Raw genomic sequence first — 27,975 nt, 5'->3', positions numbered from 1 at the left:
CAGCCTCCAGTGTGCACATTGCAGTGCAGATGTGTAGAGCAGGCCATCACTTAGACCAACAGTGTAAGGACACACTGTGCCAGCCCATGGTCATGTAGACTTAGCACGATGTCTGACTTTAAGGTGATTTTTTTTTTCCTTCCCTCCTTCCTTCCCTTTACTCTGTTGGAATGTGAATGTTTGCCCAGTGCTCCTATTTTTCCTGAACTATTTTTAACTATTTTACTTACACAATCAGACATGTTGAAATGTATTTGCTTTGGATAGTTTAGATGACTCAGGAGCTTTTTTACATTGCTGACTGGGAAGCTCCTCTTGTAGTAGAAACTACAGGGCACACCACCTACGCATTTTGGAAAATAACAACAGGAAATCAAGTGTAACTCAGTCAACTAGACATCCAGAGAATGAGAGCTGGAGAGGTGGCTCTGTGGTTAAGAGCACTTGCTGCTATTGCAGAGGGCCCAGGTTCGGTTCCCAGCACCTACACGGTGTCTCATGGCCATCTATAACTCCTGTCTCAGGACTGTCAGTGCCCTCTTTACCTCTACACATGGTACAGTCGTGGTACACAGGCCCGTACACTCATGTACCCAAATAAAAGTAAAATAAAATAAAAAGAAATCTAAAATAAATGCTCAAAATGAAAACATTTTTACATCCTCAGATGTCCCTGCCTCTGAAAGTGGCTGTGAGGTCTCAGAGTACAGTGTGGAGATGACAGAACCGGAGGATGTAGCTTCTGAGGTGTACCATGGGCCCGGGCTGGAGTGCACTGTCGGCAACCTGCTTCCTGGAACGGTGTATCGCTTCAGGGTGCGGGCTCTGAATGACGGAGGGGTGAGTACGAGGTTACCCACATGATTAGAGTGCAAGGTGCCTTCTTCAGTCCTGCTGAAATTCCTAAGTTGTGTGAGCCCCATCATGACAACCATTAAAGCATATACAGTAAAGCCCTAATTGTTAATCAGTGCTGTCATGATTTTCTGTAGGCCCAGCACTATGAAGTTTCACATCTCTTTTTCTTTTTTCCATGAAGGTAGCCTGGGGTGTGTGTGTTTGTGTGTGTGTGTGTGTGTGTGTGTGTGTGTGTGTGTGTGTGTGTGTGTATGTTGCTTGTATGTATATATGTGGTATGTGTTTGTGTGTGTGTGATGTGTGTTGTGTATGTGGTGTGTTTGTTGTGTGTGTGCGTGCGCGCATGGACGCACGCGCGAGTTTGCTTCAGATAATTCATGAAAGAATTTCCTGTTCCCAGTAATTTCAACAGTTGTAAGAATTAAGGCTTTTTATTAGTCCTAGTAAAAGTTCTCTAGAGGATGGGACTGCATGAGTCAAGAAAGCACTCTGCGTTAGAGCCCAACGCCTACGTTTTAAAAAGCTAGACATGGGGCAACCCACTTGTCATCTCTCAGCCCTGGGATGGTAGAGACAGGAGGGTCCCTGGGGCTGCTAGGCCAGCCAGCCTAGTCTATTTAGTATGGCCCAGCCCTGTCTCAGAAAAGAGGTGGAAAGGGGCTGAGAAACAGAGGTGGTCTTCCGTCTTCCACATGTACACACATGTGCACACACCTGTGTACATGCATGAATGCACACACCCCCCCAAAAGTATTGTAGCTTGTTATCTGTGCCTCAGGCTGCTTTGTTTCAGACAAGTAGGGTGGGGCTGAGGAGGAGGCCGCTTGGTTTTTGTTCGAGTCATCTGAAAATTCTGCAGGTCTCTGACTCTTTCTTCCTTGTCTGGTATCTAGAGGACAGTCAGAAGTTGGGAAGACAAGTGTTGATATTAGATTCACAGAGGGATTGCTCATTGTTTTCTGTTTGTGTGTGTGTGTATGTTGTTGTTGTTGTTGTTGTTGTTTGACTTGGTAGAGTGGCATGGATTTTAAGGGATATATATATATATGCAAGAGGTTGGAAGTGAGGACAGGGTGGCCTCAAAGAGTGTCAGAGGTGGGCAGAAACATAGAACACGCTAATGCCAAAGTCTCCTGGAGCCCAGGGGTTTGTATAGATAAGTTCCCTGAAAATTACTACATTTCACTACTTGATGAGATTTATTTTAAAAAGAAGAAAACAAAAGCCAGTTGACAATATAAAGGAAAGACATGTCCTGTGAGGCTCAAGAACATTCTGAAAATATGTTACCTAGGTGTTAGTTTTCAAAATGGAAACAAGTAACTAGCTGGGTATGGTGGAGGGACCTATAACTCCCAACGTCAGGAGACTGAGGCAGGAGCATCGTGGATTCAAGGCTAACATAGGCTCCGTGCCAAGATACTGTCTCAAAGGGTCAAGCGTGGGGGACCTGCCAGCAACTAGACCAGATATTCAGTTATATTAATGATACTGTTGACCTCACCTTTAATGATAAGCTTTTATATTCACACACATGCGGGCATGCAAACACATGTTCTTCTCTTTCAGTACGGTCCATACTCTGATGTGTCAGAAATCACCACTGCTGCAGGGCCCCCTGGGCAGTGCAGAGCACCATGTGTTTCCTTCACGCCTGACGGATGCGTCTTGGTGGGTTGGGAGGTGAGTTGCGTACATGCTGTCCACCCAGTTCTGTTCCTTTATGCTCAAGTACAAGCTGTGTGGATGCCACAAAGCCCGTGTGCCTTGCGTACCTACGTGCTGACGGGTCTGTGTCATGCATGCCTGCGTCATGCATGCATGTATGTGCGTGGCTGACTTTTTGTCTGTGTGTAAGGAAATCTCCCTTTAAATGATTGTATCATTTCCCGTTGTGGAGATGTCAGAGTTAGAGGAGGCTGGATGTCACCCTTTTGCCTCTCCGTGCTGGGCAAAGCCTGGAGCATGCTACCCACGTCTTAGTGAAATGACTAACTACAGGCGTCTGCCCTGCAGAGCCCTGAAAGCCCCGGTGCCGACATCTCCGAGTACAGGTTGGAGTGGGGAGAAGATGAAGAATCCTTAGACCTTATTTATCACGGTCCAGACACCTGCTTTGAGATACGGGATCTGTTACCTGCTGCCCAGTACTGCTGCAGACTACAGGTAGGTGAATATTCAGGCTAAGCCTGACAGGCACTTCAGAAAAGCAGCTGACGGCTGTAGAGGAGGGATCACGAGGAAAAAGACTCCTCTGTGCGGCTGGAGAGATGAGATGGCTCCCTTGGAACAGTGTTTATTTCACAAACAAGAAGACCTGACTTCTGACTCAAAGCAGACACATAACAGCCGGGTGCTCTAGCTCTGGTCTGTAAGCCCAGCATTGGGGGTGGGTAGTATATATGCAGGTGGGTTCCAGAGAGCTTGTTGGGCAGCTAGGGGCCAAACTGGTGAGATCCACCTTCACTGAAAGGCTTTGTCTTTGAAAATAAGATGGAGAACAGAGGAAAAGGTGTTGACCTGTGTCACACACACACACACACACACACACACACACACACACACACACACACACGGTGCTTGCTTTGGTGTTTTACCGTTGACGATTCTAAGAGGTCATAGCTTGTATGAGCAAAGCCAGGCTCTGCCCAGCTCTTTCCAGCAGTAGTATATTTCGTATTGTTTTCCGGAGCACTGGACAAGTGGCTAGGCTCAAGGGGAAGGTCTGTCGACTCCTTAGGAAAGATGCGTTCTAATTCCACTTCTGTGGAAAGCAGCTTGGAACTGGCGCAAAGGAAATTCACATACCAGCTATTAAACTGCACTAAAACCAAAAGTCAAATATTTCAGTCATTGACTGAAGGTTGGTGCCTTAGTTTCTTTCCTGTTCCTGTGACAGAATACTCTAATAAAAGCAACTGCTTTTTAAAAAGTGTTTAAGGCAGTGTAAGGGGAAAGGGCTTCTTCTGGCTCATACTTTAAAGATACAGGGAGTGCAGTGTGGCAGGCAATGAAGGACCTTAAAGCCACTGTCTTATCACATGGCCGTCAGAGAGCTGACGGCAATGGGTGCACGCTGACGGTCTGTTCCCTTTCTCCACTCCCACAGTCTAAGATCCCAGCCAGGGGATAGCACCACCCAGGTCTCCCACCTCCTTACCACAAATCCAGACAATCCTCATAGACATGCCCAGAGGCCACTTCCCAGGTGAGGTAGACAGTTGACCCTAACCATCATATCAAGGCCATAGGAGGCTGCTCACCTTTGAGCTCCTGTTGCAAGCACGAACAGTAACATCAGGAGCACTGTTTCATAGCTTGGCCCCACGAATACCAATCACCACTGCTTTCCTTTGCTTTATCAACTTTGCTTTATAAACGCTCAACATACTGAGACTCCAGAGCCCTTAGTCTCCGTTTCTTCCCACTGTTTTCCTTGGGGTGGAAGGATGCTCAGGAGAGAGAGAAGGCTCCTGAGCTGCACTTGCTGCCCGGAGGCAGCCTGTCTTCCAGTGCATTTAGATTCCAGCAGGTAAAGAAGCAAAGCTGCCCAGCGCAGGTGTCAGGCTGTGCTCAGCCCTGCAGCGAGCGCTGCTGTAGAAGTGCACGTGACATCCCAGCCTTGTTACACAGATAATCCCTTCGAAAAGTAACTTCCCAGATTAACCAAAGCCTTTTCTCTTGCATTTGGGAGCCTGCTATATCTTCAGCATGTCTCATTAAATGCCTTTGTTGGGCAGTGCCCTCCCTTTGTGAATGGGCCACTCACCATGTCATTAGCCCTTTGTCAATGCACATTATCTGATCTCTGTCAGGGAGGCTGAGTCACTGGAATCAGGGACACTTTGAGTGTCACACGACTTGTGGAGCAGGGCGGGATTCTAACACAGCTGCCTGCTGTCCCATCCGAGCTTCCTGCCCTGTGCTTCTTACTCTCTGCTGCCTTGTTAATATGTCCTCTGCCTCCGTTTTTTCCTGTAACGTGTATGTTGTCCCTCAGGGTTGGCTTCCCCAGACTGTTTTAAAAGACACAGTGGGTCAGAGTAGAGCCTGCAATACAATAGCCCTGTTTCTCTGTGTTGGCAGTCAGGGGTAGAAAGTGGGGTTTTTTTGTTGTTGTTTTGTTTTTTAAGTGTTTTTTTAACGTCTGTGCTTGTCATGAAATGAATCAGACCCTTTGACACGAGGTCAGCACCTCTCATACCATCACCACCGCACTGAAGAAATGCTGCCAGTCTCTTCCATCCCCCCTGACTTCTTGGTACTCCTGGACTACATAGAAATTGCAGATTGTGGACACTTGACATTACTTTGTGGCCAAGCCAACCCTGAATAGTCTTCTGAATATTTGAGATTCCAAAAAAAATAAAATAAAATAAAATAAAAAAAAAAATAATAATAATAATAATTCACTTTTATAACTTTACTCTTTTCTAAAAGGTGGTTTAAAACATTCCTTGTTTTGCTCAGAGAGTGTGTTCTTGTTTCTTGGGATAGTTTAATAAGACGTGTCATAGGTCAGTGGTAGAAATAACCCCTCTAGTCCTTGGGTTCAATCCCCGGCCTCCCCTGACCATGGACACACACAAAAGAATTACCAGAGTAAGTATTTGCAAGAGGCATTTGTATATAATAGATAATAGTATTGCTTAGTAAAGGATACTTTTAAGTTTCCCTTGAAAACTCTGAGTTAGAAATGTATAAATTGAGAGTTTTTTCGACCACCAAGCCTGCAGAGGGAAGTGGGGCAGTGGACAGAATCCTGGGATGCAAAAAGAACATTTCTGGGAAACAGGGCAAGATTTGAATTAGGTCTCATGTGACTCATATACGATACCCAGGATACTTCCCGGGTTATTTCTGTTTTTTAACTTTTTTCTTTTTAGATTTTATTGTATTTTATCTTGTGTGCATGGGTATTTTCCTGAACGCCTGTCTGTACCATGTGCATGCAGCACCCACACAGGCGTGCAGAGGGACTCTAGTTACGGATGGTTGCGAGCTGCCCCAGGGAGCCTGGCAGTTGAACCCGGGTCCTCTGGAAGTGCAGCCAGTCTTCCCAGCCCCGGTTTATCATTATGCTTGGGCATATGAAATGTGCGTATTAGGGGGCGCTTACTTTTCCTGTAGCTCTTCTGTGAATCTAAAACGAGCTCGAAATAGTTTAGAAAAAGTTGGGGAACTGCTGTTCTGTTTACGGTTTTCCCAGTTGGGAGTTTAGGTGCCTACTGTCGGTCTGTGCAGCTTTACCAATACTTTGCCTGTTAACCGGTACAGTCTGGACAGCCATTCAGTGGCTCAGCGTCACTAACCCATGATCACTGAGGGAACGGGCTGGCACGGCGAATGTACCTGGTAAATGGTGCATTTAAGACCCGAGCTGAATTCTCACTCTAAAAGCCATCTTCCTTCCCTTCCCTGCCGAGAGAACCCCTGGCTGCCACTGTATCTTATTTCTTTACGTCACTGTGATGTACATGTACACACATTTAAAAAAAAAAAACCTTAACATTTGCTATTTTTGGCGTTCCTAGCATGTACTGATGGCGTGGTCTGACTTGGCCCCACTCCTCTGTTTTTCAGGCCTTTAATCCAGCAGGTGCAGGACCATATAGTGAGCTTGTCCATTGCCAGACGCCAGCCTCTGCCCCCGACCCTGTCTCCACTCTGTGTGTTTTGGAGGAGGAGCCCCTCGGAGCCCACCCGGACTCACCGTCTGTGTGCCTTGTACTGAACTGGGAAGAGCCGTGCAATAATGGATCTGAAATCGTTGCTTACAACATCGACCTCGGAGACACTAGCATGACTGTGGGCAATATTACCACTCACGTGATGAAGGACCTCCTTCCAGAAACGACATACCGGTGAGTGCACAAAGCTGGTGTCAAAAACTGGTCTACAGTGTCAGTTCCAAGGCTGAAAAGTGCTTCCTAGGTTACTGTAGTCTAGTCATTCCTTTTTTTTTTTTAAACATATTTAAATATACTAAATGAAATATAGCTTAATACTTGGCTCTTTCCCTCCCATACCTTGCTCTTCCCTTTTTCTTCATGTATTTTCTCTGAGATTCCTTTCACTACATGCTCTATCCATGCCATATACCTAACAGCCTCAGAGCAGGACCCCTTCATTCTGGTGATTCCCCCAGAGCCAGGTACAGGGGTCACAGGACATCATTTCCTTCAAGATTTCACAATAGCACAGAGAAAAGTGACATCACTTACCACCAGGTAAGCACAGCTAGCCTGGGTGATGTCTTCTCCCTCAGACAGCCTCATCTGGGCCCCTTCCACTGTGCACACCTGTTTGTGCTACTTGGCCCTTCAGACTTGAAAAGCAGTTCACTCTCTCTCCAAGTCACCATAACACAGGCAAAGCTAAAAGGCCCGCAGCCAGTAGGACAGTTCCCAGGGAAAGACGAAAAGCATCTCTTGATAATCTGGTGTGACCCAGCGCCCGGTGCAGTTTTCAGCGTGTACATCAGTGTGTCTGTACACTTTTGGGTTTGGGGAACATCAGCTTGGGCTCTGCTACTTGTTACATGCAGGTAAAAGAGGAAAACAAGATGATTTCCTAGGCAGGTATCTAGTAAGGATTAAGTAAGTATCAGTACTTATAACTGAGCAGCAGTAACAACAAGTTCCAACAATCTGGTTATGTCAAAATCCTCTTCCAACAAAACTTACACTTCCTAGGGCTGGGGCCAGGCTGGGGCTGCTGAAAGGAAAGCAGACAGGATTGCTGCTTTACAAACTGTCATTTCCTTCATGTTTTCTGCAATGCTTTCTCATTTCCTAGACCAAGTGTGTGTGTGTGTCTGTGTGTGTCTGTGTGTGTGCATGTGTTCATAGTGTGTACATGCTTATAGAAACCAGAGGGACCTTTGATGTTGTTTTTCCTCAGTGATCTCTGCCTTGGGTTTTTGTTTAGTTGGTTGTTGGTTGGTTTATTTTTGTTGTTGTTGTTGTTGTTATTGTTGCTTTGGTTTTGGTTGGTTTGGTTTGGTTTGAGACTATATAGTCCTAGCTGGCCTGGCTTCAATGTGCAGACCCGACTGGCTTTGAATTCACAGCTGCTGGGATTAAAGGCCTCCTCCCCCTGGTCTGGGGCTGGCTACTTAGTCTAGACTGCCTCCAAGTCCACTCCTTTCCCCGCCTCCCCATTGCTGGGATTACAAGATCGTGCCATACACTTGGGAACGCTCATTCTCATGTGGACAGAGCAAGCCGTTTGCTGAGCACACCCCAGTCTACCTCTCATCCCCAGATGCCGAGGAAGAGGGTGCTCAGCAGCTGTGAGGTCCAGGCGTGCCATGCTCGCCTCCATGTTGCCCATCTCTCTTTTTCCAAATACTTCTCTGTATTTGGACAAGAATTTTCCTTGTTCATTTTATATACTTTCATTGTATTGTGCATCCTCTTAGCCACAGTCTGCCTGGCAGGTTTAGAGAGCTCTCGAAGATGTCAAGGACTCTGATGTGACAACTTTGGAGATCAGGTGACTGGCAGTGAAAGGGGCGTTGTACACAAAGACTGCCTGGAGTTTGAAAGAGGAAGTAGAGTCACAATAATTGAATAGGTAGTACCCATGAACTCGGATGGAGTCCTTGCTTAGCATGCATGCAGCCATGGGCCCCATGCTTAATCCGTAGACACACAGTAGGACCTCAAGTCAGAACTGATGGAGGAGGATATGGCTGTGAGAAGGCTCAGCTGAAAGCGCTTACCTCTGGGGTACATTTGAATACTGTGTAGAGAAATCTAGTCAAAGGTGGCTTTGTGATTTTATGTTCCAGAAACAAGTGTAGCAGTTACAGTGAGGCCTGGGAATGGCTGCTTCCAAAAAAATCTCGGGACCTAATTTTAGTCTGGTTAACTTGTACCTCACCTTTTCCTGCCCCATAAATTAGTTAAAATACCAGTAAAAAAGACCACCATCTATGAGTCCTAGCTAAAGAACTTGTGTCTTTAATGGTTTTAATATTTTCATTTAATGTTTTGCTTGCATGTATGTTTGTATACCATGTGCACGGAGTGCCCAAATATCCCCCTGCAAATTCAGACTGTGTAGCCCTCCGTGTAGGTGCAAAGAATTGAACCTCGGTCCTTTGGAAGAGCAGTGAGTGCTCTTAACCATAAGGCACCCCTTCAACCCTCTTTATTCTGTTTGTTTAGTATAGGAGTTACACAGTATTTTTGCTGGACTAGATGTATGTCTGTAGTAAACCGGCCTGACAGAGGAATTTCAACAGATCTGTCTTTTCCCCATTGGTGTTGTCAGAACTACCCATTAAGGGTTTGCTGGCACAACCTGCATTTGAATTTTGACTGGAATTAAAAAGCAATTTTTAAAAGTATTACATTTAAGCTTAGAACTCTGTCTGAAATTAAATTTGTGTTTTGGATGGAAGAGAAAAACGGAACAGGCTTTCCTTTACACATACCCTGCCAAGTAGAGTCCCAGTCGGAAAGCTGGGAGAAGCTTGGCCACCTGGGATCACCCGTGCTGTCTCAGGCCTGAGCAGCTCCATGGCCAGGGCAGTGGTCCAGCTTTGGCTCTCCAGGCAGTCCAGAGCATCCTAGAGCTTTGTCAAAACCTCTGGGGCTTTCAAAGCAGTCCTCTCAGAGTGCCTTCCCAAGTTGTAGCAGCACTAGTGCCCCCTGGAGGCTTACATCAGAAGAGGCAAAGGATCAGGCCTCCTCGCCTCCAGACCTCAGAAGTAAAGGAGGTGCCCCAGGCTTTAAAAAGTAAATACAGGACACTCTCAATCACTCGTGTGTGGATCTTAGCTTCTAATTTTTACATGGGAGTGAGTGGGTAGATGCCAGGACGGTAGAAAGGAGCCGATGATAAAAGGGGAAAGTAGCCTTATCACGGAAGGAAATAGGATCCGTGATAAAAGTGCAAGGGAAGACACTGGGAATACAAAAGTTCGTGGGAAGGAGATGGAGTCAGGGTCAAGCAATAGTAAGTGTACATGAAAATGCCACAGGAAACCTGCTACTTTGCATGCCAAAAAAAAAAAAAAAAAAAAAAAGGCTAGGCAGGATAGCACATGCCTTTTATCCCTGAAGTCTAGAGGTAGAGACAAGTGGATCTCTGTGACTTATAGGCCGGTGTGGTCTACACAGCAACCTCCAGACCAGGCAGGGCCTAAAACAAACAATCAAAGTAAAATATTTTACCATGCTCAAGAAATGACTCCGCAACAATAGATACAGTATATACTACTCTTGCAAAGGACTGAAGCTCAGGTCCAGCACCCACATGCTTGGCTCCCCACCAGTTGTCCTGTAGGATTCAGTCGTAGAGGATCCGATGTGCTCTTCTGCCCTCTGCATGCCCCCTCAGGCATACGGCATACACACATACACTCGCAAGTTAAGAATTGCAAATAAAACTTAGGGCCAGCAATATGGCTCAACAAGTAAAAATGCCTGCTGCCAAGGCTGCCGACCTGAGCTCGAGCCCCAGAAGTGACATGGGGGGAGAAGGGACCCGACACTAGTCAATGGCCCTCTGACCTCTACCAAAGCACGTTTGCAAACACACACACACACACACACACACACACAGAGTGATAAATAAAGGTAACAATTATTTAGATAAAACAGTATAAGGAGAGAGAAAAATGTCTTAGTCCTGAGGCTTTGGAGCTGAATCGGAACGCCATCATTTGGAGTCTGCAGAGTAAGTGGCCTTGTTGTCATCACAGACCCCTGGCTGCAGGAGGCAGAAGCTGACTTGAAACTGAAACCCACCCTCCTTTCTCCCACGTGCAGAAACTCCCCTGTCGTACAACCCTTTATGGCAAACTCAGGTCTCAGGACTGGTTGGTGGTGGGTCATGGGTGACACTTGGTGGCAGGTATTATTGACAACAATATCCTGTTTAAAAAGAAACAGTCCCGGGTGGGACGTGGAGCCCTAGTTTAATTAGCCTTCCAGGAGAAGCATGTCACGTGTGAAACCCTGTCCTGGAATATCAGCGCACACACTTCTGTGAGCTGTGGCTTAGGTGCCCTTGGGGAGCCACAGCACCCTGTCATCTTACGCCTGCCTAGCGAGACTTCCCCTTCCCCTCTCTGACAGTGCGGCTCCCTCGGCCTCTCTCCATCTTGCTCTGTTACCGAGGTCACCTACGATCACAGCCTCATTACGTGTCTGACTCACATGAGCTTCCCAACAACAAAAAAATTAAAATAGCTTTGTTTGTTGCGCTCACTTAGGCCCACATCCGCTAAGTAAAAGAGGGGTGAAAATAACGTTTATTGAGTTCTTACTATGTAATAAGCGCCCTGTTTGCTGCTGGAATGAATCATAGACCACCTCGCCATAGTGAGATTCGGTGCGGTTGGTAGGAAGAGCCAAGTTCTGAGTCATTACTCCTGGCTCAGCCCCTCGCTTGCGTCTCTGCCACCTGTGGAGGCAGCTCACTGTCTCCATGCCTCTGTTGCCTCATCTGTGAAATGGGGCTAAAGTTGCCAATCACCCAGTTTCCTGTGTTAGCAAGCCTGAGGTTTCAACTACATCCTTGGGTTAGACGCATACGCATACAGTACGTTACTGGCTGTTCATGGTTTTGGTAGGAAGTAGTTGAGCCCAGGAACCAGGCAGTTATGGTGTCACAGGTGGGCTTGTGGCATTGCTGTCACCCAGGAGAGGCTTGGCTTAGGCTAGTCTATCTTCTATACAAGAGAGAGCTCACCAAACAGCTGCCTCTGAGCATTTTTTCTCATAAAAGGAACTTTCCACATTTACTCTCTTGTTCCTTTCCAGAAGATTCTCTCTAGCCGTAGTCTTTGTTTCTTAGTTAGAGGGTAGGTGGTAGGGGAAGCAAGCCTTCCTGGGTCCGGACCTCAGTCACCTCATCCTGCTCACAGCAGCACGAGGTGGTGACCTATTAAGGACACTCCCTGCAGGACAATTTGTTTTGACTGTCATTCTTTTAATCCAGTTACTATCGGAAGTTTGACTGTGTACGTAGAAAATACACTGTGGAAGGATGTGTGACCTTCTGAAGCAAAAAAATACTCGGCATCTAGAAGAAAGATATTATAATAGTGGATTTCCTATCCAGACTGAAAGGCACACTTCCCGGTTAGACTCAATCAGTAATATTAGCATACTGATGAATATTGCAGAACTTGTGGAAAGTTAAATTTTTTTTTTTTCACAGTAATCTGGCCAAGATATTCTTAGCTCAGGATTACATCACTTTCTTAAGTTGAAAACAATATTCTGCTTCCCTTGTATTTCAGTTGAATTCCTTTACATTTCAAAAACTGATATAATGCACGTGTTTTAAGGATAAATGTATAGATCCTACCTGAGTTTTAGGGTCAATATGTACTTCAGCTAAAGAGGAAATATTTCAACTTAAGAATTGGAACAGATCGTAATACTTTAATGAAACGGCTTGTTTTTCTTTTTTATTCTCTGAAGTGGATTCCTAGTTGTTATTCGGGTTAGTGTGTCCTGTTCACCATTCTGTCCCTGTCACAGAGACTTAGAAATTGGGAATTACTCCCCTTAGTCCTCTCCAGCCCTCCGAACCTCCTCTGCTCCAGATCTGCAATTCTCCTAGCGAGTAAGACAGCTTTGTGTTACCAGCTCTCAGCTCAGTTTCAACATCAAGTGTTATTTTGTCATTAGCACTAATTAGTGTTTGCTCCATGCCTCGGTGGCACGGATAGCTGCTGTCACTGAGACAGTGTGTGTTTGTAAAGGTGAGGGATAGTCGGAGCGAGGGTTCTCAAGTCTAACTCTATGGTTTCAGAATCAAATGCTGAATAAAGTGAAAATAAAATTGTTGGCTCTGACTGGCAGAGAACAGTTAGAGACCTGGCTGTGATTTAAATAAAAATCATTCCTCAAATGGATTCACAGCCATGTTAGGTCCAAGCTTTGATAAGAAAACACAGAGTGTAAGAATGCAGGAAGAGTCTGACCCAAAAGGAACGCAGTGCACTCTCTCTCGCATCTGAGCTCGTTCCACATGCAGGCCAGCGTGACCCACTGAACAGAGCTGGGCTCCAGGTCCCTCCACTGTCTGGTAGACAACCGTTCTGGCCTTGTGGTTAGAAATGCGACCTGGTACCGTGATGTGAGGCCCTGCCTCTGCCTTTGTAACCGCTCAAGAACTCCATAAAGCATCATTTTGGAGTTCACCAACATGCTTTTGGCCACTTCAAATTCTTTCCTGATTGAATCAGACTGACAGATATTGAAAATTCTAAATATGCCCCAATTCCTTCATCTTACTTAGTTGTTCCATTTGTCAGTTCAGCAAAGGTGGTACCATCCTCATCAATGAGGAAACTGTTGCTTAAAGGTGTTGATGACCTCTAAAGAGCCTGCAAAAGGATGGAGCTGTGGCACCACAGGATTCTTGCTGACATTGGTGGCTGATGCTACAATACCACGTAAAAGATAAAGTGCCAGCAAATGTAGCCAGATAAAGAGCCATAGGCTCAGAGATGTCAAGAGCCCAGCCGCACCTAAATACTATAGGGCAGTGGTTCCCAACCTTCCTGGTGCTGTGTTTCTTATGTTGCAGTGACCCCGGCCATAAATTGATTTTCATTGCTACTTCATAACTGTAATTTTGCTACTGTTATAAATCGTAATGTAAATATCTGATATGCAACCCCTGTGAAAAGGTCATGGGGGGGGGCAGTCAAAAACCACCATGAGAAACGCTGCTCTTGAGCCTTTGGGGACATAAATGAATTTAATTAAACTGTCTAAAACTTGGATTTTTGTTGTTGTTGTTGTCATTTATTCTTACAAATAACTCCATCCCCGAGGTTTTGTTTCTCCTCATCCTGTGGTATTGAGCACAGCAGAGCAGCAGTCCTAAGTAGCACAATGCGGATATTGAGGACTGCTGGGCTGCATAGAGCACACGAAGGGCCTCCTGGGACACAAGGTAAGAGCTGTGGACAAGCAGTGGCAGGAAGCATCCTGGCCTGAGGCTGGAGGTGTACCCCGTCCTAAATGATGGGAAGAGATGCTGGCTTAGTCACTGCAAAGACCATCCAGTCTTGTAGGTGAAGATGTTGGTTGTGCCGTTGATGAAGAGGTAGGTTTACTTTCTGGCTTCCCCTCTGCTGAGAGGAGATGGGTCATTGTTGCTGCAGCACCATGTTGGTTTGCTTTCTGAGGATTTCCCCTCTCTGGTTGTGAAGGCATTTGTCGCCCTTTAGACCTGGGTGTGGAGAAGGGGTCCGCTGTGAGTACAGTGAACCGTTTCTAAGGCTCCTGTGTGAGGCAAAGAAGTTTTAGCCTTTCATTGTTGTTTTAGGTGACTCTCCTTGTACAATAGAAGTAGGAAAAGTAAGCTGGGCATGGTGGTGCACACCGGTAATCCCAGCACTTGGGAGGCAGAGGCAGGCAGATCTCTGTGAGTTCGAGGCCAGCCTGGTCTACAAAGCGAGTTCAGGACAGCTGACTCTACACAGATAAACCCTGTCTCAAAAAAAGGGGAGGGGGACAAATAGGGAAAGTAAGGCTCTTCGTGATAGCTGATGGCCTTTTTGTCATCTACTGAGGATAAGTATTTAATTTCAGGTGTTATGGATAAAGCTGGTGTGAGCATCTGCGTGGACTGTTGGCATTAATTTCTCTAGAGTGAATACCTCAGAGTAGAACAGATGTTTGACATGTGTTTGGAGTTTTTAAGAAGCAGTGTAGCTTGTTTCATTCATGTACAAATTTTATATATACACAAATGTACATACATGTAAGTATAAATAAGAAAATTATAATGATATCATGGGGTTTTTAATTCACATGTTTTCTAATGACAAGTATGGAGCATTTCCTTGCTCGTTTAATGATGTTCTCCCCCACCCCTTTCTCTCTGGGTCTTTCTGTGTCTCTCTGTCTCTGTCTCTCTCTCTCTTTCTCTCTCACCCCCTCCCCCTCTCTCCCCTCTCTCTCTATCTCTCTTCCCTCCCTTCCTCCCTCCCTCCTTTCCTCTCCCTCTCTCTTCTTTCTGCTCCTCCCAACATCTCCCTCCCTAGCTCCCTAGTCTGTGTGTGTGGATGGATGGGGCGGGGGGTGGGGGATGGGGCGGGGGGATGAATGTGAGCTTCTGGGTCTCCACCCTGAAGTACATCATCCACCCTTTTGAGCTCTGAAGAGGACACTGTGTATTCTGAATACAAATTCTTTGTCAAATGCCCAATGTGGGGTCTTCTCTCCCAGTCTTTAACTCGCCTTCAATCTCTTAACATGGAAAATGGTTTAAATCCAAATAAAACCCAGATGTTATTTTCTCTCTCTCTCTTGTCACACACATGACTTTCATGTCACATATGAAAACCTTTTTCCAGTTCTAGGTAAAGGAAATCTTCTCCAGTGTTTTATTTTCTAAAAGTTTATATTCTACATTTAGATCTTAGGTCAATGTCTGTGCCAAGTTTTTTTTTTTTTTTAAGGTTGTGACGTTTAAGTTGACATTTTTATTTTTTCCCCGTTGCCATCCAATTGCTACCAGAGCCAGTTGTTGAGAAGACTGTCCTTCTTCCATTGAGTTGCCTTCACACCTTTGCCAAAAATCAATTGGCCGTATTTGTGTAGGTCTATTTCTGGAGCCCCTATTCTGTCCCATTGATCTAGGCCTCTGTCCCTCCGGCACTGTCCTCATACTGGAGCTTATAGTCACTCCTGCAGTCAGGTGGCCCTGTTCTTCCGCATTTCCTCTGTTTTTCACATTGGTGTGGCCTAGGTCACTGCCTTTCCATATAACTTTAGAATTAGCTCGTCTTTACCTCCTAAGAACCCTGCCGGGACTTGTTGATTTCTTCTTGTATGTATTTATTTAGTTTTGGATACAAAACCTTACATGGCGGCCCAGGCTGGCCTTGAGTGCTCATTCCCCCTGCTTCCGCTTCCCCAGTGCCGGGATTACGTCATGCCTGTAGCCAGTTCTGGCAGAGCGGCCACTGTTCCTGTGACTCCTCCCTTTCGTGGCTGCTTTTTGTCTCCATTCAGTAGGCGCTCTGTACTCTCTTCAGCACCATCTTGTGGAGTCTTTTTTTTTTTTTTTTAAATCTCTGTGGCTTTGTTAGCAGCGCTGGTTGGTATTCCTAACAAATGCTGCTAAATAGGAGGGTGAGAGCAGCAGGCTCGCCCTTGCTGTGGTCTGGCCTTGCTAATCTGGCTCCCAGTCTTAAAGGGAAAGTATGTCCTCGGTCACTCGTGGTAGCTATGGACCTTTTCCTTAGAGTTCCCTTTTCAGACCAAAGAGGCTCTGTGCTCCTAGTTTGTAGAGCGTTTTGCCTGCAAGTAGGCACTGGGTTGTTAGGTCAATCAGTATGATCAATCAGTATGATCAATCAATATAATCATCTGCTTTTTCTGTTGTAGGCTGGAAGCAAGGTTGTGTTGCTGAAGGTGTGTAGGCAATGAGGGCATGGAGAAAGGAGATTTCCTGCCCACTCTGAGCCATGCACGCCCTGGGAACTGGCCATCTCTGCAGCTCTTCCCACACGGAGGCCCGTGCCTAACCTTAGTTCAGCCCCTGGAATGATAAAGGGGAAAATAAAACCTCACTGTTGGTTTGTGAGAAGTCCATCTGGACTTCCTGCCCTCTGCCAGCTGGGCCTTACCTCTCAGAGGCCTTTTGCTCAAGAGGAATGAGGGGAGCAGGGGTTGTGCCCTGTCTCGCGCAGAAGGAACCTTTCTTTTCTAAAATTGCAGCTACTCTAGGTTGACCTGTGCACTCCTTAGGGTTAAAGACTTTGCCTCGTGCGTTATGCTTTACTATTGTGATGCTTATGTGGTACTTTCTGCTTAAGTATGAGCACTAAAAACTATACGTGAGAATCACATAAAAGTAAATCCTAGAAATGTATAAAAATGATAGTTCTTCTTGGACTACCTTCTTCAGTTCCGTCTGTTTTGAAAAGCTATGTTGTAAATTCAAGTCAAGTTTAACTATTGAAACTCTTTGAGCTGTTAACAGTTCAGCAAACCCAGTGATTTTTGAGTTCAGATTCCTGGAGGGATCCCGAGAGAGGGTCCCGCTGGAGCTCTGTAGGGCATCGTGGAGAAGCTGGGCACACATGAGGTTATCTTGAGAGTTCTGTTCATCAAGTGGCATTGCAGTAGACACTTGTTTCATGTAGAAGAAAGGAGAAGGGAAGTCATGTGTTCAGAACGTCAGAGGAGAAATGCCTCTGCGGTGGGGAGAGGTGGGTGTGCAGGGCAGGGCATGCAGCACCAGGTGATTAGCAAGCTGTGGATCATGGACAGTTGGGACTTAGAAGGAAAAGGACAACAGGAACAGTGTCCTCAGAGTATATGGAGATAATCTACTAGATTTTAAGTTCCTAGTCGTGGGGGGCAGGGTGGATACGTCTTTACTGCACACAGTCAGCACCCAGCTGAGAGTTTAGTACACCTACGTACACTTGCCACTGCCAGCAGGTGCTTTTTCAGCTCCAGCTAAGGATTTGCAGAGTTACTGCTGAGGGGAGAGTCCAGATGTCCTGTTGAAGGATTGTGGGAATTTGTTTGTTTGTTTGTTTTTAATAAATTCTTTACTCATCGTCTAATTCCAAAGCTGGCTTTAAGTTACTTGTCAATGGCTGGACCAGAGTGACCTTGTTTGCCCAAGTCCTTCAGACAAAAACTTACTTTTTCCCAGGTGGAATCCTAAGGAGTATTTGTTAATCCGCCGTTTCACTCTGTTTAGAAACAGCACATAACTTCTCCTCTGTGCGGCCCAGTGCTCACTTGTTCTTCTAAAGCTTTGTTTTAGGGGCAGGAAGAAAATAGTCCAGCAAATGTTCCTTTTGAATAGAGGAAATTCAACTTAAACCTGCATTGTCTTTCTCTCCCCGTCTCTAGGATCAGAATCCAGGCTGTCAATGACATTGGAGTCGGACCATTTAGTCAGTTCATTAAAGTAAAAACTCGGCCGCTGCCGCCCTTGCCTCCCAGGCTGGAGTGTGCGGCGTCTGGTCCTCAGAGCCTGAAGTTAAAGTGGGGAGACGGCAACTCCAAGACGCACACGGCCGATGACATCGTGTACACGCTGCAGTGGGAGGACAGGAACAAGAGGTGAGGAGGACACTCGTGTCACAGCTTCTGGGCTCACTCTGCCTCACTCCTGCTCGGAAACCTCCCCCTTCGGGAGTTCTTAAGCATTCGCAAAACCCTGATGTGAGGATGGATACGCGTTTCCCCCTTTTTAAAGTCAGATGATGGAGAGAAATTATCAAAACAAACCATTGTCAGATTCCAGTCCCCACTGTATAATAACATGATATTAGTCACGAGTGCAAAGGAAAATAGGACCTCGGAGAAATGGTGCCTCTTTAAATATTCAGTAACCACCAAGGCAGGCATGTTTACCAGCCTGCCGTCGCCACCGCCGTGGGTGATGCACAGATGGCAACTGTGCTCTCTAACTATGGGTGCTGTGATATCAAATGAACCAGATCAAATCAGAGACACTTGGAGATGTAGAAATCAAATCCAAGCTTCCACATCGTGTTTACTTAACCTAACTTGATTTCCTTAGAAAATGGCTAATCAGGTGACAGGAGCCAGTGGTATCTAGGAATAATTAGGAGCTCAGTGGAAGTTATTAGCAAAGGTTCTGATCAGAATTGGGTAGAAGTGGGGAATATTATAAAACCAAGCCAGTGATGACTACAGGTGTGTGCAGCCTGTTGACAGTGTGACATGATGCTGGTGTACACGTGTGTTGAGCCACATTCATAGCTACCACGGGATGTGTGTATGCTGCAGGATGGGCACACCTGAACTACACAGAGTGTGGTATCCCAGTGTGCATTACCACATTCTGTTCCAGTGCATGGGCTTTCCCAGCCCCCCCACCCCACCCCCACCCCGCACACATTCTTGGCTCACCCTGTAGTCAGGAGGGTAGACTGGCTTTCCTGCAGTTGAGTTCTGTTGGCCTTCCGTGGAGACCAAAGTCCAGAGAAACACCAGGGAGAAGGCAGCATAGCGATCCACTGGGCTCTGTGGAAACAGTATCAGGCCCAGTGACAACCAGATAGGCACTGAGTGAGTACTGGGCTGAGGAAAACCACCAAAGCTGGACCAGCAGACTCTGAGATTCCGAGGGGCAAATGCTGCCATGTGCATCTAATATGCGGGGCTGCCAGGAGGGGCACAGAAAGGCACCGGGTGCTTTTGTCAGCTTTTAATGACAAAGAAAAAAAATATTGTTGATGTTTGTTTTTAAAGGTTAAGTCATAGGTTATAACGGAATAAGCTAATGGCAAGACAAAGTTATAGAAATGCAGGTTTATTGGGAGCAGTGGGGGAGGAGGAGAGAGGGAGGGAACCAAAATGTCTGGATTTTATAGTGAAAAGCCTCTGGGAGAGGGGAATCCCTGCCTCGGGGCTGGAGGGTTCAGGGTAGAGGGCAGGGTATGCCAGCCACGCCTGCAGCAGGTAGGGACCGAACATCAAGAGTTACAGCTGTTTTGTTGATGTCTGAGTGGAAGTAAACACAATATTCATAGAAAGAAGTGAAGGAGAGAGGGAAAACTCACTAGTACATAGTAGTAACCATGGAAAATCCTCCAATTCAGTGCACAGGGGCCATGTTCTGGGAGTTTGCACCATGTGCACACAAACCAGCTTTCTCAGGGGTGATCCTGTTTGAACTTGACCTTGACTGGCCTGGGCAACCAGGTGGGACGAAAATAAAGCGCCCATTATCCTGTGGGGACCCTTGCCAGTGTGTTGGAGATCAAAGACATCTTTTATATGCAAAAGCATCCATCCTGTCTTTGGATCATCGTTCTTCCTGGGAGGAAGTTCTCAGCCACAGAGGACCAGCAAGAATAAGCATTCTGAACTAGCAAAAGTCATGATACGCTTGAGAGCCAGGAGTAGGGGATCTTCCCAGCCTTTACACTCTCTTCCGGGCCTTTGTTTCTCTTGGGACTAGAACAAACCTTCCTTGGGGATATTTTCTAGTTCTCTCTAAACACAAAGCACAGAAGGGGCAATGCTGTCACATCACATGTTCCTAATGCTGGAGCGCCTGCACAGTGAGGCTCCCTGTTCTTCTGCAGCCCTGTCCTGTTGGTACAGCCCCCAAGGGTGCCTCGTGGAGAACTGTATATGGTGGCCTTGCCGTCATTGAGAGTGGCTCCTCTGGATGGAGCAAAAGTTCTAGAAGCATTTGTACAAGTGAGTGTGGCTGTCATGAGAAGTTCAGATATGACAGGAAGTAGTGCCTGAGCTAGGAGTCAGTGTGTGCTTGCTCCTTTGAGAGAAGACAGAGGGGCAGGCAGAGGGAGGGAGGGAGGCAGAGATACTAAGGCTCGCCTTGTTCATCAAATAAATCACTTGCCTAAATAGAGCTGGCAATTTAAGAAATTTGACATTAGGAACAATATTTTTCTTAATTTTATGAGCTGGAGTCCAGATTTATCTTTTCTAAATTAAATTTGTCAGTGCTCTCAGAAAGTTATTAAAGTGATGTGAGTCCTGAGCGTAATGCATTCTTATTCTATTTGTGGAAGTTTTCCTGGGATTTTACAGGATGAGGACAGCCTGACTTTGGTTTGAAGATGACCTTCCTCAGTATCTGGAAGTAAGAGCCCATGAACAGTCCTTTGAAGCCAAGCCATCAACCTCAGCTCTTGACTCCTGATCAAGGAGAAAACACTGGGCTTGAATATGTCACAGCCCTGTTAGCATTGTTCGTCTGCCTCCCTGGCCCCCCCCCCTTTTTTCCTCTCTGCCCCTCTTTGTCTTTAAGATAGTTCCATGTATCCCAGGTTGATCCCACTGTGTGGCCAAGGATGACCCTAAAATTCTGAATCCTCCTGTTTCAACCTCCCAAGAGCTGAGATTCTAGGACTGTGCGCACTTGGCTTCGTGCAGCACTGAGGAGGTAGAGACAGGAAAGTCTCTTGAGCTCACTACCTGGCAAGTCTAGCATCATCAGGTCCCAGTGACAGGCCCTGCGGCGAAGCAAGAAGGCTGGCAGCCGTCCTGAGCACAGAGCCAGTGTTGACTCCTGGCCTCCACACATACACCTGTACCAACGTGCACACATACACATACGCGCGCACACATACACGTAAGCACGCACATACACAGACATGCATGTACATGTCAAATGACCCAGGGACTCAAATATATTTTAAGCTCTCTGAAGGAAAAATCTGTGTATTGAGAGCAAAGTGGCAGGCACTAGGAACTTCGCTTACATGTAGTTCTTTGACTGGAAAGTGAAATAGGTTAGTATGTCCCCTCAGTCCCCTTCACCCCCCCTCCCCCCCACTTTCCTACTCCCCATGTGGGCTTCTTTCTTGTAAACAGTACGAATCCTGCAGGTCAGCTTGGCCCAAATGATAAACCCTTTGCCTCCTAAAGAAACATCAAGAGTCCATGCAGCTCGCCTGACTTACTATGTTGAAAGTCTATTTGTCTCAGGTAGGGCATTTCTTTCCTGTGGATTCACGCCTTTGGGGTGCAAGATTCCCAGTCCATATCCCGGAAACAGCCTTACAGCACTGCCTTGTGTCTGGAGGACCAAGTTTATACCTAGTGTTTGGATTATGATTATTCAACTAGCAAACGTGTGTCTTGACTTATGACTGTGTGCTAGGCCTCTTGAGGTATGTGGCATATCGGAAGAGCTCATCTTGCTGAGAAAACGAATTAGCTCTAAACAGTGGACAGACAGTACAAGAGATTTTAATTTCAGCAGAAAAGCAAAGATTAGATTAGGTTGGCCTTGCAATGATTAGATCTATTATTCTTAACAGATCCAGCAGAGACGATGTGAATGTTTCTGGTTCCCACATTAGGCAAGGAAAAGAAAAGAGGAAAAAAAAAACCATCCTGCGTAAACATTCTCATAAAGCCGAGCTAACCTAATACACACAGTAGGCACAGGAACAGCTCGTCGGCTCCAGGTCATAGCGCTGGGCTGACAATGCAGAAGATGCATTTGTCTGTGTTTCTGAAATGAAATGTTGCCTGCTGTAATGGAATTGGAGTGAATGTTGAGCCTGACCCTCGTAGGTCCGTGTTCTTGGTAGCTGTGCACGGTACTGAGGCACAGTACATTCCGGGAATGTATTTATGGCTAATCTGTTGCTCAGGGTTTTGATCAGACAGTGAGTGTTCCCAGAGTGAGGCTCCAGAGAGATTGGGCCTGAGGAGAGCTAGCGAATGGGACGATGAGTCACTGCTTGCTCCCCTCGTCAGCCTTCGTATCTGTGGCACTTTGCCTCAGCAGCTAGGGGCACTGCGGAGCTCTGTGGCACTTCTGCTTCTGGTGCTACGCACACACGCACACACGTATCTTTTAGCTTCGGGGTTTCTTTAAACTCCAAAAGAATACACTGTAGGGAACGAAAAAGGGGCCAGAGTGCGTAAATGAATTGTCTCCGTGTTTCTCTGTCACGGAGCAAACTCCTGCTTCCATTCTCAAAATGCATTCCTAATGTAAAGGATTGGCTTTGAGGGTCAAGACCCCAGCGCATGTTCTCAGTGTTCCCTTGCGTCTCATCTCTGGCATGTGTGATCAGCCTCGCTGGGGAAACGGCTTGTGTGTGCCCCTTCAGTCCCCAGATGGCAGCTGCCGCTCTCGGCACCCTGGCCAGATCTTTCTCTCAATCCTAAACTTGCTATTGAATCCTTGCATGACCAGAGATGTATGCCTGGACTGCTTTTTGCCCGAGTCTCCCAGGCCACAAAGTATACACAACTTTGCCTGGCACTCCACTCCCTAATTAATAGAGGAAAAATGTTTTAGAGACAGTTCAGTGTCTTGGAATAAAAGCATAAAGATTGATCAGAAAAAATAAAAATCATTGATAGCTTGCTCAATTTGAGGCCAAACTGCCTTGAAACAATTAGGCTGAGGGTGGTAAATGACTGGAGATCTAATTGGACCCGGAGTAGAATCTAATAATGGGTTTTTCCTCTGATTTACTTCAGAAATAAATCCAGAGCATTTCCCTGCATGAGGCAAGGCCACTGCAGTGGAAGCGGACAAACATCTTGAGAACTCTGGATTCATCTTCAGAGACAATATTCACTCCGTATATTTGAAACATGCATAGAAACAGGGAAGCTCCAAGTGTCTCAGAGGAACCTTAAAAACAGGGAGGGTGCACTTTCTGTGAATGCAAATGAGTTTCTTTTTTACTATATCAGTGTCTAAAATGCAGTAAAAAGTAGGCGTGGGTTCTGTTTGTTCCTTGTAAAAAGTTAGCTAGCATGGGGCCTGAAAGGCGGCTCAGCAGTTAAAAGTACTAGCTCGTCTTCTAGAGGACCCGGCTTTGACTTCAGCATCCACACGGCAGGTCACAACCATCCAAAGTCCCACTTCCAGGGGATCTCGTGCCCTCTTCTGGACTCTGGACACCAAGCATGGATGTAGTGCACATTCCTTCATATAGCAAGCATACAATAAATAAGTCTGAAAAGATGAAGTTGAAAACACTATTAGGTATAATGAAATGTTATTTCTCGTGGGGGAAAGCATAAAAACCCAGCTCACTAACCAAAAATTGTTATAGCCTAATTAACTCACAAGTCAGAAGACAGTAGACAACCAGGAACAGAAGGTAGGAAGTTAATTAACCCTTTTCCTATTAGTCCTCTCGGAAATAGCTTCTGGCACTTTGATATAAGCAGGGACTCCAGCAACAGCAGCATTAGTCTAGGAAATGGATTCCGTGACTGAGGTGCCCCACGCAGTGCCATCTGTGTCCATCTGCTTCTACATAGAGATGGTGGGACTTTGTGTTCCTGCCACAGCGGGGGCATTTACTGTTCATGTTTTTAATATCTTCTATCTCCAAACACCACTTGAGTGTCATAGGAACGAACACACACACACACACACACACACACACACACACACACACACACACACACACACACACACACACACACACACACACACACACTCCCTGCCGCCCTCCCTCCTTCCATGAAGCCTGGGGGGCAGGTGATGATATAATGCTAATAAATACAGCTGTACTGGATCTGTGAACAGCTGTTGACTTACGGTATTGTGAAACCTGTTTTGAAGGGACCACTCGAAGCCTTTTGTGAACCGCAGGCCACGTTAGGCCAGCAGGTTCGTCATGTCGAGTCGTTAATATCCATGAGCTGTGGTGCAGCAGGGCTAAGAACAAACCTCTAACATTGTCTTGTTTCCCACTAAGACTTTAAGATCTAAGTTATTCAGAAAAAATTCTTTCAAAAGAAAACTGTTTTAAGAAAATATTTAAAACTAAATTATTTCTGTATCATTTTCTTTTGCCCACCAATGATTTAAAGTCAAAGAGCACATCAGTGTGTAATATGGCTAAATTTATTCTATCAGCAGCAAACACATCACCTTTCACGGTGAGTGTTAAAGTCTAAAATACTGCGATGAGGGTGGCAGCTCTCCCTGGGCCGTCCTGACACTGTCCTCACAGCGTGTTTCCATCAGACTTTACTTGTTTCTGCCATTGAGGTCGCATAAGAACCCTGTCGAGGAGTCACGATTGTTAGGATGGGCTGGAACTTGACCTTGTCTGCCTCCGCACTGAAGATCACCAGTTTTGTACTCGGCTATGGTTTCTCCATGTCTCTGTGCTCTCAGAACTGCCATTCTCCCACCCTGAGTCCCTAAGGGACTATGACAAAAAGAACAAGCAAAGGTAGTTTATATTCACAGAAATGGAGAACTTTCTCAGAGTGCTTTTTTGTAGTCTTTATTTTTAGAACTGTTTTAGGTTCCCTGTAAAATTGAGAAGGTGTAGAGATCCCCCAAGTCCTCCCTCCTGACTTCCATAGCCTCCCCCCGCCCGCCCCCCATTTTCAGCCCACCACAATGGCTACAGTTGGCAGGCCACAAGGAAGCCTAGCTTGCTGTTGGGTTTGCTCTCACTGTCGTATATCCTTGAGTTTGGATAGCGAGGACATGCATCCATCAGTATACCATTACAGAGGTGTGTCATTGCCCTAAGCACAGAGAGATGAGCCATCTTTAGGTCATTGGAACCCTGGCAACCATAAGTCCACCCATGTCGGCTGTGTTTCAGGAAAGACACTCAGGATCTGAGCGAGCCACTTACCCAAGACCCCATGTGTGTCAGGCACTGTCATTCGATGTGGCTGCTCAAGTTTAATGCTACCACAGTGTTACAGTGCCCCTGCCCACGTTCTCTAGAAGACCTGCACACGAGGAGAGGTACAGCGTCGCCGATGAAGCCCCACGGTCACGTCTGAGGCTAGCACAGTGTCCTGGCCTGCAGTCTCCTCTCTGCCCACATAGCCAGCTTTCCACTCAGAGAAAGGGAAGTCATTCTGTGGCTGCCCGCAGTGACAAAGTGGTCTCTTAGGAGGTAAAACAGCCATTTCTAAATCTCTTTACCTCCGTGGTGAAGGCCCCAGGTTTGGTCCCAGCAGTAGAAGAAAATGACTCAAAATAACAGAACTAAGCCCCTGTCGTCTTAGCCCATCTAGCTATAATGACGAGCTCTGGGTCAGTGAGGTGACCTGCTCCAAAGAGCCAGGAGGACAGGAGCAGAGAGCACCAACCTCAGCCCCTGGCACACGTAGGTGGTATGTGTATTCGTGTGCACACAGTTGCTACTAGCATAACGCCTTCCATAACCCACTTAGACCTTACAGGAGCTCTGTAAGTTCAGGCCTTACCTGGTGCAGGTGAGAAGCCAGGGGCTCAGAGATGCTGCAGGACACGCAGGCGTTTCATAGTGCACAGGAGCAGTTCTTGCCTCAGCCTGTACTAACTGGATCTTCTCAGGTGCCTAAGTCCTAGAGGTATGAAGAAATAAAACCACGTGGCCCCATGTGGCCATACCTCCCTAGTGAGGTTAAGCAGAAGAGTCCTCAGAAGGCATTGGCTGCCCCGCCCTGCTTCATTAGCCATGCCTCCTGACCTTGGATCTGTTTGTCTCTCTTATGATTCACGTCCCTATAGGACAGGGTACATCTGCTTCCTCAGTTGATCCCAATGCTGTTAATGTTTGTCTGTTTTGCCTCAAACCCTGGGCCATCCCCCACTTCACTGCGGAGCAAGCCTGGGCTGTGTCAGGCATCTGCCTCCGGCACCAGCCGCTCTGTAACTGGTTCAGTGTGTGGCATGGGCACTAGCTACTGGGCGCTAGTTGCTGTCTGGTTCAGCCATTCCCATATACATTTTAAAACTGAGGAGGAGAACCCTTTACCATTTTGTGGGGATGAAGATGAGACAAAGCAGCGATGGCGCTCACTGAAACAAGCTAATCGAGGTGTATTGCTGTCAGAGTAGGCAGTGGTGCTAAGCAGGGCTGACCAGAAGCGTGTCGGTTTTGGAGTTTGGAAGAAGGAAGAGCTGGCTGCTTTTCTGACATTCTCTGCTCTCCTCCACTGGGACTTGTAGGCTGCCAGAACCCAACTCGCCCTCTCAGCAAGGCTGGCGTCCCAAACTGACCTCTTGTGGCTCCCTGAGTGTGCCATCACTGCAAGCAAGATGCATCGATGTCATACCTGCGACACTCCAGGCTCCAAACCCTCCTCAGTCTGCAGTCATTTCCCCTACACTGTCTCAGAACCTAAGTAAATAGATGCGTTAACAACACATTTGTCACCTTGTCGTCACTATTAGCCATTCTGTCTTGCTTTCTTATAAGTTGGAGAACAGTTAAATATGCTGGTTACACGAGCAATACAAGAAACACAAGGGACCAAATAGGCTAGAAACAGCACGTTTTGATGTGTTTGAGACGTTGTGTGTGCTACTCACTCAGTTTGGATCGTTATATGAAATCAGATGCCTGAATTTGCTTCAGTGAATGTCTTAGTGGCTTTGAGCACCGCTAGTTAAACATTGGCACAGCTATGTATCAAAACTGATCGTCTAAGGGAAATACTGTCCTTGGAGCAGGGAGGGCTGGAAACAAACTGAGCTTGCTGGCCCCAGTGATGGAGGTGATGGAGATTTAACCGTGTCACTTCTTAAGCTGTGACACAATTAAGGGCAATTACTCCCGCTGGCCAGTTTAGCCCAGGTGAGTTGAGTTAATAAGTAGCCACTTGCCTCTACATTAGCTGGGAGTCTTCATTAAGGCAGTAATGTGTGGAGCATGCTAAGCAGGTTGCCATGGTTATTTGTGGGTTTCAGCCTGGACTCTGGCTTTCCTTGAAATGAACGGTGTTCAGCCTTCGGTATGAGGCGCTCGCTCCTGAAGCAAACACCAAGAACAGTAAGTGGAGCTGCAGAGCTTAGGGACTCAGTTACAGAGGCTGATGGGTGCCTGGGTGTTGGAGAGTGGTGTTGACTGACTTTGTTTTCTCGTCCAGTTGTTCAATCAGTCTATCCGTATTTCACTGCCCATAAGCCACCCCACCCCACATCCAGGATTGTTCCACACAGCTAAGCTGTAGCTGCCCTCCAGAACTCCCTACGCTCACACAGGGCCAGTGCACCCTCGGGGTGAGCCTGGTTCACCTCCAAATCCACAGAGCCTCCCAGCGCACAGCAGACGGTCAAGAGTGACTGCTAAGTAAATGCAGGAATTCCCCGTTTCTGGACCAAACCAACACCACTCGGACAATTTGACTGTGGATTCTGTCACTGACCACCTTCCAGTAGTTTCTGAAGACAGGGCTTCTGCTCAGATGCTGGAGCAACTGTAGGCTTGAGTACCCAGGCATGGCCTGTGTGGACCAGGACCATGTGTTTGGTCAAATGAGGTTTAAATACTGAAAAACTTGCAGGAAAGTACATTGTTTTCAAGCTAATCGTTATTAAATGATAAAAGTGTATTTGCAGCTCTAGGTACTCCAGTTTCACTGGGGTGAAGGGGGTTTTTGAGATAAGCTGAGAAAATACCTAAAGTACAAGGCATTATTTTTTACTTCATGCTTTATGTAATTATGTCTCATAAGACTGTTAAGCGTCAGAAGGACGGCTCTGTGGGTAGACAAACTGGCTGAGCCTACACACACGGAGGGAGACTTAAGAACCAACACTGCCAAATTGTCCTTTGGTGTCTGTGTACACCCCCATACACATGAGGCCACACACAAATAATAAATTAAAGTTTTAAAATATTTTAACTAGTAAAGCAATATTAAAGAATGTTGAACCAAA

General features: G+C 46.5%; 1 protein-coding gene and 1 long non-coding RNA gene across 5 annotated transcripts in view; one reads left to right on the top strand and one right to left on the bottom strand.

Annotated features, from left to right (window-relative positions):
• The window catches only part of FNDC3B (fibronectin type III domain containing 3B), a 289,830-nt gene that overhangs the window by 249,579 nt on the left and 12,276 nt on the right, over positions 1-27,975 (top strand). For all 4 annotated transcript variants that reach the window (XM_084769310.1, XM_084769307.1, XM_084769308.1 and 1 more), the window contains 5 exons: positions 668-840; positions 2,428-2,541; positions 2,875-3,024; positions 6,442-6,722; positions 17,718-17,930. In XM_084769310.1, the coding sequence (XP_084625436.1) occupies positions 668-840; positions 2,428-2,541; positions 2,875-3,024; positions 6,442-6,722; positions 17,718-17,930 (931 nt within the window). The remainder of the gene's footprint in view (positions 1-667; positions 841-2,427; positions 2,542-2,874; positions 3,025-6,441; positions 6,723-17,717; positions 17,931-27,975) is intronic.
• On the bottom strand, positions 24,180-27,567 carry LOC311590395. Its single transcript, XR_014776862.1, has 2 exons — positions 24,953-27,567; positions 24,180-24,362 (listed from the first exon to the last, which is right to left on the bottom strand). It is a non-coding gene; the product is annotated as an uncharacterized lncRNA (long non-coding RNA).

This window comes from Acomys minous, assembly GCF_964271855.1.
Source record: "Acomys minous genome assembly, chromosome: 19".
Taxonomy (NCBI): Eukaryota; Metazoa; Chordata; class Mammalia; order Rodentia; family Muridae; genus Acomys; species Acomys minous.
The sequence above is the reverse complement of the archived record's forward strand: the minus strand, read 5'-3'. Positions and strand labels throughout refer to the sequence as shown.